Here is an 11,385-nt window from a genome sequence, read left to right on the forward strand (position 1 = left end):
CAGTACTTGCAGGAGCCTGATGAAATGTATTGCAGAGTTTTAAGGGTGATACAGCAGAAAATAATAGTTAAAGTGAACACAAGGCTGAAGACTGCTGCTTACATCAGGAAGAGTGACTGGCAAATTAGACCGGTGGCTGAAGGCTACTACTGCTTGGTTCACTGAACTGGAGAGATGTACTTGACTGAAAGAATGTTTGCCTCTTGGCCTTTCTTCGTGCACAGTCTTCTGTTAAAGCTTCCAAATTTATTTTTCTTGCTCGATCGCTCTCGATGCTTAAAGTTGCCAGCCCCGACAGCCTTTCCTGCGTCATTGTGCTTCGGAGATAGTTTTTGATCAATTTTAACTTTGAAAATGACCTTTCTGCACTGGCTACAGTAACTGGAATTGTTAGAAAAAGTTTCAGTGCTGCTGCAGCATCCAAAACACTGGACAGAATTGCATGGTTTCTCAAAAATAAAAGGTCAGCCAGATCCTTTATTGTGCCACCTGAGATAAGTTTTATTTGTTCTTTCAACACTGCCTTGAAAGCGATGAGTTGTTGTGGAAACTCTGGACCGTCGGAAGCGCCGGAGGGACGCGGCACAAGTGACTGTGAATTGTCCAGGTCACGGTCACAGACACGTGGACAATTGGCACGGTGTCCTGAGGAGTGACGCTGGTATGTGCTGACATAGCGCACTCCAGGTCCATTTTTAAAGTGAAAAGCTTGAGAATAACGAACCCCTCAGTTGCCCTGATGAAATCGCCACAAGAAGGAGCGATGAAACATGTCGGCTTGAGGAGATAATCTGTGTTGGTATACAAATAACCAATTTTACTTGGTAGTGCTTTGCTGCATCAGAATAAAACGGTACTAGCAAGCAAAGCACCACCACTCACCTTATTTGTTTATGGTGTGGGTTGTTGGGGTTTTCGTGACGTGTATGTGGACACTCTTCTTTGTTGAATCACTATTTGTGTCTGTTTGTTATATTTTCTCACCATTCTCAAGTCTGCACTATCTTTCTGTCAAGTGCACGTTTGTTTTTTCACAAATAGAGAGAGGCGCCGATGATGAGAAGTGGGTAAACCGGGAATTATTGACCGGGAACCCCCTCGGGTTGTTCTACCGGAGGTACTCTCTCTATTCTTCACTATTTTTCTGTTGGTGAATGATTTGGTCCTGTGTGATGCATTAGTTTTAAGTGAAAAGAGTACATCCAGACCTTACTTTATATGTTATTGGACATATTCAAGGTAGGAGTGAGAATTTACATCCCTACCCGGTCTACGTTAAATAAGGATGTCTACATGGGCGAGGCACTAATTGTTTGTGGAAACTCTGGGGACAAGTCATTTTCGTAATGAGCTGCAAGGGTCATGGCTGCTCCAAACAACTCCTCCTCAGTAGCTCTGAGGATTTCTGAAGGCATCATGAAATGGAAGCATTGGATTATGGTGTTCATACCAGCAAAACAACTTTTTATTTGATTTACAACAATGTCTATGTTAGCATAAAACAGAGACACCTTAACATTTTCTTCAGGATTGCACAGCCTTTGGTCTTGACAGAGTTCATCGAAGTGCTTTTTTTTGCGTCGTGGTCGTTTTTGTGTAAAATGCAATTGAATTCCCCATGCAGCTGCAAGTAAACATGCTGAGCTTTTAACATCGTCAAACTGTTCTCTAAAACTGGCAAATGTATTCGCCGCAGTACTTAACATATTTGATGCTTGTAAAAGGTCCAGATCTTTAGACTGAAGCAGTTTCGACACAAAGTGCTGGAGACAATTATTGTCTCCAGCACTTTGGACTGGATTACAACCATTACCACAAACTCAAAAGTCTCCATGCACTTCCTAAGACCCTGAGCTTCTGCGTGCTCCTCAACCTTTTTAGACTGCAGTAAAATTGTAGTGAGTGCTTTCATGATGTCCATAAAACGATAGCGTAGAGCATTGAGAGCATCATGTCTGGATGCTCAACGTGTTGGACAGAGTCTCTTCAGTGTTGGCTTTGAATGAGTTGTGCTCTCTTTTGTAACCATAAGAAGTTCCCACCGTTTGATGCTTTGGCTGAAAAATAAATACACTTTCTCTATAATATCATAAAATTCTGTAATTTCAGGAATGTGCATGCATGCATCATTCAACACTAAATTGAGATTATGAGCAGCGCAGTGTACATAGACAGCAGTGGGTTCTTTCTGTCGTATTCTGGTTTGCACTCCACTATATATACCACTCATTGTGCTGGCACCATCATATCCCTGACCTCTACATTTATTAAGCATTAAGACTTTGTCCTCTACAAGCTTTACAAGTTCTGTTGCTATCCCATCAGCTCTTTGGTCTGTAATTTTATAGAAACCAACAAAGCTTTCATTAATTTTGATTTCAGTTGGAATTTCCTCAGTGTTCAGGCACAGTGTCACATATCGGATGACCAGGCTTAATTGGTCTTCTTTTTTAATGTCCTGCGTTGTGTCCATTATAACGGAGTAATGTGGTGCATTTTTGATTTCACTTACTATCTCATTTTGCACTTTATTTGAAAGTATTTCAATCAGCTCATTTTGAATAGCAGGACTCAAGTATTTAACTCTACTCTCTCTTGTAATCAGATGGCTTAGAACAGGATCATATTTGGCCAAAAGTTCAATGACTGCCAGAAAGTTCCCACCATCTTTTTCTTTCAGTTTTTCTCTATGTCCTCTGAAAGGTAAATTGCAAGTTGACAACAGAAGTGTAACATCGATGATCCTACTCAGAATTAGTGTCCAATAGTTCACCTGCTCTTTGTAGTCGGATTCCAGTTGTGTATCGATCGTCTCATCCTGCCTCCATCTTCCATGTACAGCACAAGCCGCTAAATGTGAGTGCGTCATTTCATGTTCTTTAATTTTTCGAGATATGCCTTGCCAATATTTAATACCAGTAGCCCATGCTTGCTGATAGGATGAAAGTTTTCTATCTCCAAAAAGCCAACAAGGTTCACAGTATGCACTGTCCATTTTTAAAGAGTAGCACAACCACAGTCTTGGAGTCTTATCTCCAGTCCTATTTTCCTTGTAGTAGTAGTTTGTGGAAAAGCACCTGTTTTTATTATCTCGTGGGAAGGGTCCTCTAGGCGTGCATGGGCCACTTGCAATGACAAACCTTAGTAACTCGGTATCATGCCAAGGTTTGTCTAAAAAGTTCCCTCTATCACTCGGGTACAAATCCTGGCAAAACTGGGTACTGCGTGATTCTAGTTCTTCTAAGTCTAAATCCACATCCTTACTCATAAGGTCTTCAGTTTCTTCTTCAATGTTAGGCAATACTTCAGAAACAAGTAGCACATTTGAAGGTTCTTCACGTTCTTTTGATACATCTGGTGCACTTACAATTTCAGCACTTCCTTCACTTGTTTGTAATATTACACTCAGAGATTCGTCTGCTGATGGTGTATTCTCAGTCTCTGAGCTTCCTTCAGTCACTGGTAGCAGTGGCAATGCTGCTTTGTCTCCTGTTGATGAGGCAGCTGCATCGTCTTCCGGTAATGATGCACGAGATGATGATGCATCATGATCACCTTGAGACCTAAACATAGAGTAAATTTTCATAAATTTGCCTTTAAACTCCTCTTGTTTCGATTTAATTTGCTGCTTTTGAGCACCGCTTAAATACTTTCTTGGCTGTTTGCTCATTTCTTTGATTAAAATGTAATTGTAGAAAGTCAATGTAGTAGTAGAGTCCACGAATATGACGGTACCAGTAAGAATATTTTGTGTACACCACCAAGATTGTAATTGTAGGTTTTATTCCACCAATACTGCCTAAAAGTAAGGGAAATACAAAGCATTATTATTAAACACTACGGTAGCTTAACCATAATAACTATTCATGTAGAGAGTTAAGTAAGGGATACTTGAAGGCAGGCACTGGCGGAATGGATGCAAGAAGTGGAGAGATACAAGAGAGGAGAGGAGATGGCCAAACGGCTGGGGTGGTCGACCTCGAATCTGGGGAACTGGGTCCGACTCTAGCCAAGGACGCTGAACATCCTGTGCAAATCGCTTAATCTCCCTGTGCCTAACAAAAATGAATGTGTCCTCATGCAACTGGTGCGATGTAAAGCGCTCTGATAGCAGATATCTTCAGGTCAAGTTCGTGCTATATAAAACTCATTAAAATAGCAGAAAAAAAACCAAGAAGGAAATATTTATTTATTTATTTATTTAGAAGTTTGTAGAGCGCTCAGCTACCCCCGACGGGGGTGTCCCGGCGCTGAAGACATACAACAGCCAGAGAGGTTCAGTGACAGCCAGGGGATTCAGTGAGGGCTAGATCAGAGAAAAGAGCCAGGTCTTAAGTTTCCTTCGAAACAAAGGCTCTGATGTAAAAAATCTAAGTTCCGACGGTAGTAGGTTCCAAAGTTTGGAAGTGGCCACAGCAAAGGCCCTACCTCCCGTGCGTGCAAGACGAAATCGAGGGCAAAACATTAAGCAAAGATGATTAGATCTAAGATTCCGCGTTGCTTGTGTTAACTTCAGTCTGTGCCTCAAGTAAGCAGGGCCTCGTCCATTAAGAGCCCTAAAGGCAAGGGTCAGGGCCTTGAACTGAATGGGTAATCTCACTGGAAGCCAGTGCAGTTTGGCCAAATAAGGTGAAATAGAGTGGTGGTATGGAATGTTGCAAATCAGCCTGGCCGCTGAGTTCTGCACTGTCTGCAAACAATTAATGAGGTACGCTGGGGCTCCAACATACAGACTTTTTGCGTAGTCCAGATGGGACGTTATTAGGGCATGGACTACTGTCCTGCGGGAATCAAGTGGTAGGAAAGGGATGATTTTGTTGATCATTCGGAGCTTTCTGAAACATGACGACGAAACTTTATTGATTTGAGTTTTGCTGGAGAGGGCTGCGTCAAAATGGAAGCCCAAATTACGGGCAGCTAAAACAGGTGCCGGAGGAGGATTGAGTTCAGCCGGCCACCAGAGGTTAGCGGAAATGGGAGATTTCTGATTAAAAAATAAGACCTCCGTCTTATCCGTGTTCAATTTTAGATTGTTTGAGGACATCCAAGAGGCGATGTTCATCAGGCAATGGCGAAAATTTGCCAGAGAGCTTTAAAAGAAAACACAAGCAGAGTGTCATCAGCGTAAAAGATCACTCTGACGCCCCAGGATTCCACCACTTTTGCCAACGGCATCAGGTACACATTGAACAAGAGGGGGCTGAGAGCGGAACCCTGCGGGACCCCCCCATGTCAATGGTTTCTTGGTGGAGAAAAAAGATCCTAGCATCACTTGCTGAGATCGGTCCATCAGAAATGATTTGACCCAGGCCAGCGGGGTCCCACCAACTCCCACCTCATGGAGACGCGTGAGCAGAATTTCATGCGAGATGGTATCAAATGCTGCGGATAGGTCGAGGAGGACCAGCATGGCCTCCTCACCCCTATCCATGCACTCGCGAATTGACTCGGTCACTTCTAGTAGAGCTGATTCGATACTGAAGTCTGGCCTGAATCCTGACTGGGTGTCATGAAGCAGCATGTTGGATTCTAAATATTCGGACAGTTGTTCTTGTACCGCCTTCTCCAACACTTTTGCAGGCTTGGGAAGGAGTGAGATCGGTCGGTAGTTGCTGAAACACAATGGATCAACACCAGTTTTTTTTAGAATTGGAAGCAGCACCGCGTGTTTCCATGCAGAGGGGAAAAGGCCAGATTGCAGGGAGGAGTTCCATATTTCTAGCAGGGAATTAATCACTAACGGGGCTATATCGTTCAGGATCTGTGCCGGGGCTGGATCAAGCGGAGATCCTGATTTGCATTTTAGGAATAAAGTCAAGGCATAATCTTTCGTTAGAGGTTTAAAAGAGGTAAGCACTTCGGCACAGTTGGTGTCGTGACCGGATGTATGACATTACAACTCATGCTTTTACATCGCATGCCTTTACAACGCGGTTTTTACAACGCAAACCTTTACAACGCATAGCGCTTTGGGGTGCTAGATAGTGAATAGTTTAATTTACTATTCCAAATCCAGTCCCCGTGGACACTAGGGAAGGTGTTGGATAGTAAATTAAACTTATTCCCTATCTTAGAGCCCCCCCCAGCGCAATGTGTTGTAATGGTTTGCGTTGTAAAAGTTGCGTCGTAAAGGCACTGCGTGGTAAAAGTTGCGTTGTAAAGGATGTTTCCCGTCGTGACCTGGAGTTACTGCTATGAGGTTCTGATGAATTGTTGCCGTGATATTAGCGATTTTTTCATAAAAGAAATCAGAGAGGCCTTCACTAAGCAATTGGCTGGGAGTGACAGGGCAGGACAGGGCAGTGGGATTAGCGAACTCTTTAACAATGTTAAAGAGGGTCTTGGTGGAGTTTTTCGCACTGATAATTTTTTCTGCAAAGTGCTGTTTCATGGTGTTACGTTTGAGTTTATGAAACTCTTTGAGGGCCAATCTATAGAGAGATTTGGCTGCCGGGTCATAAGTCCGGCGCCATGAACGCTCCAGTTTTTTGCATCTGCTTCTATTTTCCCGTAGTTCCAGAGCGAACCAGGGGGCCGAAGGTTTGGATCTAAGGGAGGTGAGGTTCTGCAAAGGCGCAATTTGCTCAATGGCAGCAGAAAGATCTTTATTAAATGTGGAGACAGCTACATTAAGATCGGCAGAGAATGTATTTGATCTACACCTATACGTTTGCTTCAGGGCGATGCATGTGACCTTGTGCCATTTTCTGCCCTGTTCTCTAATGGTGAATTCCCTCTTGGGCGGCTGGGGTAAGGGCACTTCGAACGGGATCAAGTAGTGATCAGACCAGGTAAGAGGTATGGAGGGGAGAATCTTAAAGTCCGTCCAATTGGAAAAAATCAGATCAAGGGTGTGTCCTGCAGAGTGTGTAGGGCCACTAACCCCTTGGGTCAGATTCAAGCTTTGCATGGAATCTAGTAGATTGTTAGCACGAGTACAGTCACTTACATCCACATGGTGATTAAAATCCCCTAGTACCGTAAAATGAGGGTGTTTGAGGGACAGATCTGCAATAGCCGCCAACAATGCAGTAACGGCCGGCTGGGGGGACCCGGGGGGCTATATACCAGGACACCCGAAAAGATGGCCGTATGGGCATCTGAGATGGAAAAATATAGTGCCTCTATAGGCCCTAGGTTCAGGATTTTCCTGGACGTGATCATTAAGTGAGTTTGTAAAATAACCGCAGGAAGGGATGGGATTGAGGAGGTAATCACTCATCACTTGGATGAGGATGGTGAGAGCGAGCGAAGAATGCAGGAGTTGAAGGCAGATGCAAGAAGGCAGTAACTGAATGGACGGGTGCAAGGTTTTTGTTTGTGTTTGTTCTGATGGCATGTTTATTTTTGACTTAAGCTTAGTGTGGGCCTTCACGGTGGGCAGGCCAGGTAGGGGCCGGCCGGGCAATTAACATTATGGAAAATAAAGGAGGTGGCACGGCCATCCAGTCAGGTAGGAACCCTTCACTTGTACTAGTCAGCACCATTCCCAAGGGCCGAGCATCTCCCACTCACCCACACAGGCAGCACCCGTCCCCAGTTAGGTAGCATCGGCTTCACTGCTGCATAGAGAGTACCCCGCAAATATGGACCTGCCAACAGCGTCCCCTCCAGTGACAGAGCCCCCCCTGCAGACCAGGCAGCACCCCATCTCCCAGGCAGTGCCCTCCTTGGCTCGCTCAGTCTGTGTGTTGTCGTCTCCCGGGGCTCCTTGTGCATACGGCTACTGTGCCGGAGCTGTCATTAATTGGCATCTCTCTATCTCCTCTCCTTGCTGTCAGCACCACCCCTGCTGCTTGGCATCCTATTCCTCAGCGCCCTTTGCCCAAGCCTTCAATTTTGCCCAAATATGCCAACCTTACGGAGTCGGCTGTCCGACAAGATTTAAATCAGGCACTAAGCTTTCATAAGACCTGGAAGCCGCACAAAATGCAGGTGTGTAACTTGTTTATCCTGGCAATAAGTCATAGTGGTCATTTTGTGGTAGAGTGTCTGGCATAGCAATGCCTTCCTGGCCTAGGCTCGCTACCATCTCATTCTCTACAGTCTGCCTGCAGACAGACTTTGGCTTACGTGTGAAACAATTTGTATGGCACTAAAGGGTTGTTGACATCAATATTACATGCCGAATATCTATGCAGACCCAGGATTGTAAGATCACTGTCCGTTACCCTTGTTTGTGTAATAGCACAATGCAGGACAACAGTACTCTCATGAGGACTCCAAAGGCTACTGTGGGGAATCCTACTTTCAGACAAACAATTAGGAACGAGATAGAATACAATTTTAGGAAAATGATGAGTTGACCTGTGAGGTGCTACAGACAAGTCACTGAATCATACATTAATCATACATGCTGCTACCCAGGTTTATGAATATCGAAAGCTAGTGCGCCAGTCCGTCGTGATTTATGAAGTCAAAGTGCTGTTATTTACAATTCAACTCTGTTTTGCCATCACTTTTAAACAAAAGTTTTTTTTTTTAAATGTGTCTTATCCATTCGCATCAAAATTGCAGTTTTGACACAAGGACATTTCTCTATTTTAAACATTTCTCCAGCTTAGCGTGTACCATAAACTGTTATCAAAACTTTCAAAGCCTCATTCCCAAGATTTCCCCAGTTTATTATTGCTGCTTGAGTTGCATGCAAGTGTTGGTGCCCGTCCTCACGCGCAGCAGCGCACCTGGAAGGACCTCATCAGCTTAACATTCTTATGAAGAGGTTCTGCGCTGGTAAAGCAAAAAAAAAAACCTTGAAACAAACATGCACTCACCAGCATGTAGACTGTGACCATCGGAACTCGTGGCTGCTCGAGCTTAGATTACATACCTCAAAATCACTTGAGTAGCCTTTCCAATGAGATAGGGAAGAAAGCAAGCACTGGCAAATGCGATTGAGTTAGACTTGTGTTTGCTGAAAGGTTTTAACAGGCTTCACTGGCCTACAGCATGGTTACAGCATGGGAAGCTTCCCTAACACGAGGAGCAAGAGCAAGCTAGCAGACAATAAGTCCATGCAGTAGAGGTGGTGGAAAGTTTCCTCTCTCACCTTACCCCCCCCCACACACACACAGCAGGTAGAACGCAGATGGCAGCAGTGCAGTCAGCACTGCCTCCTATACTGCATTCACTGTATGCACCACTGCCTACGCTATTATCTGCACTGTATGCACCACTGCCTCCTTTACTGTCTTCACACTGTATGCAGTATTGCCTCCTGTTTACCGTATGCAGCACTGCCTCCTATACTGCCTTCACTGTATGCACCATATAATTTCTCTACAATGTATGTATAGCTGCCTCCTATGCTATGTTCACCGTATGCACCACTGCCTCCTACTGTGTGTCCTCACTGCCAGCCAGCATCACTGCTTATCACACGGTGTCCTCACTGCATGCACCACCGGCTGGGATACTGTATGCACCACTAACTACTGTCTAAGAAGCCCCAGAGAAGAGAAGCACCACCCTGTAAAGAACAATTTTAGAAGACAGAAGAGAAGATGCCTTTTACAGGTGCCATGAACAAGGCCATGTCAGTAACTCCCGCGACAGACTGGTCCATATCTAATCAATGCACAACACTGATGTTTTTAAGGGAGAGTCCTTTTAGGGGTTTCTGAGCTTTGAACTCGACTTTTGGAAATAGTTAGGAATTACATTTTCACTGAATACATGCAGAAGAGGGGAAGGGACGGAGAGTCTAGAATCCCCCTGTCTGTGATTCTACCATTACTTTATACTCTCCTTCCTCCCTGCCCTGCTGCTCCTAGCTCTACCTCACCCGCACACTGCCCTAGCAGGCCTCCTTGCCTAGACTCACGGAGGTGCATCCATGAGGCCATGAACATGAGGGACAAGAACTAGCTTAAGATGCAACAGAGAATGCAAAATTACCACCTCTGAGAAAGTGTTTGAGCTGGCAGTATGTGACAACGGTGAGGAAACAGGCTCTGACTGTGTAAAAATAACAGGCAATCATCGAACGAAAATAGAAGGAAAACAGAAACCTCACAATTCATCAGTCTGTAGATTATATGGCGTTTACTTGACTGTAACGCTCTTCTTAGAATTGCAATTAAAGACAAGTGTGATGTGGGGGATATGAAATGTAAATAAACGGCGTAGATGAGCCTAGACCGTTGCAGAATATATACAGGCAATGCCCGTTTACTTTCTTCCCTCCATGAAAGCATACACGGACAGACAGTCTACAGACTACAATCCTTTACCAAAGGCTGAGTGACTACAGCAAGGGTGATTGGGCGAAATGTGTCGTTTCAATATCATTGTGGGCAAAAATCCGAGCAGCGCTCGTGCCCTTCCGGACCTCCCGCTCCCCCACTTCCCTGGCGGCCTTCCTACTACCTGTGTATGTTTGTTGACAGTGTGGGCCAAGGGCAACATATGAAAATACATGATGTTTGGAATTGGAAGAAGAGTGGACCCTAGAGGCCCCGCCGGTGACCGTGGCCGTGACGGACTTACTTCGGAGTTCGGTTCGGACAGTCACACTCGACTCCTGAGCGTGGGCGGGCCTGGCTTTTTGTCTTCGAATCGAAGTTCGCTGTTCAGTTCTCTGTCTTCTTCTTCACTATGGCTATGCGAGCGCGCCCCCTGGCCACACGCACACGTGACGCCACACCTCACTCCTGACCTTACTGCTTATTGGGCCGCCGACAGTGTTATACCCCTGGGCCCGGGGCCGGCTGCCTGGCATTGGTCACCACTCACCAGCACCCCGCCCCCCACACGGCACGCGCATACGCAGCTGCGGAATGGAATGGAAAGTGAAAGAAAGTCTACTCTGTCCCTGTCCGCCATTTCATAGATTCGAGTGGCAGTGGCGGCTCAGTGTAATAAATGCTCACAGTAGTGTGCCACACTCAGACACTCTCACACCCCGGCCGGGGGCCCCCCCACCATTCCGGACTTGCTCTCTCGGGGGCCCGCACCATTTCGAAGACTCGGGCCCAGGCCGGGGCCCCGGGCCTGGCCTGCCGGCACCATTTTGAAGACTCCTCTCTTCCAGTCCCAGGGGCCCCGGCCGGGGGCCCCGTGGCCCGCACCATTTCAAAAGTCATAGATTCGAGTGGCAGTGGCGGCTCAGTGTAATAAATGCTCACAGTAGTGTGCCACACTCAGACACTCTCACACCCCGGCCGGGGGCCCCCCCACCATTCCGGACTTGCTCTCTCGGGGGCCCGCACCATTTCGAAGACTCAGGCCCAGGCCGGGGCCCCGGGCCTGGCCTGCCGGCACCATTTTGAAGACTCCTCTCTTCCAGTCCCAGGGGCCCCGGCCGGGGGCCCCGTGGCCCGCACCATTTCAAAAGTCGCAGGGGCCCCGGCCCGCGCTGCACAACATTTTAGAGCCACAGAATAG

At 46.2% G+C, this 11,385-nt stretch overlaps 1 protein-coding gene across 1 annotated transcript; it reads right to left on the reverse strand.

Annotated features, from left to right (window-relative positions):
• Positions 1 to 905: 905 nt before the first annotated feature.
• Positions 906 to 10,610, reverse strand: LOC144766852 (zinc finger MYM-type protein 1-like). The gene is made up of 2 exons (XM_078650567.1): positions 10,489 to 10,610; positions 906 to 3,799 (listed from the first exon to the last, which is right to left on the reverse strand). Exon 2 carries the CDS (start codon positions 3,668 to 3,670, stop codon positions 1,964 to 1,966), a length of 1,707 nt encoding a protein of 568 aa, XP_078506693.1. The 5' UTR covers positions 3,671 to 3,799; positions 10,489 to 10,610; the 3' UTR covers positions 906 to 1,963.
• Between the last annotated feature and the right edge of the window lie 775 nt (positions 10,611 to 11,385).

Source organism: Lissotriton helveticus, chromosome 7 (genome assembly GCF_964261635.1).
Source record: "Lissotriton helveticus chromosome 7, aLisHel1.1, whole genome shotgun sequence".
NCBI lineage: Eukaryota > Metazoa > Chordata > Amphibia > Caudata > Salamandridae > Lissotriton > Lissotriton helveticus.

Coding starts and splice junctions, on each gene's coding strand:
- LOC144766852 (XM_078650567.1), bottom strand. CDS start 3,670: ATGAGCAAACAGCCAAGAAAGTATTTAAGCGGTGCTCAAAAGCAGCAA.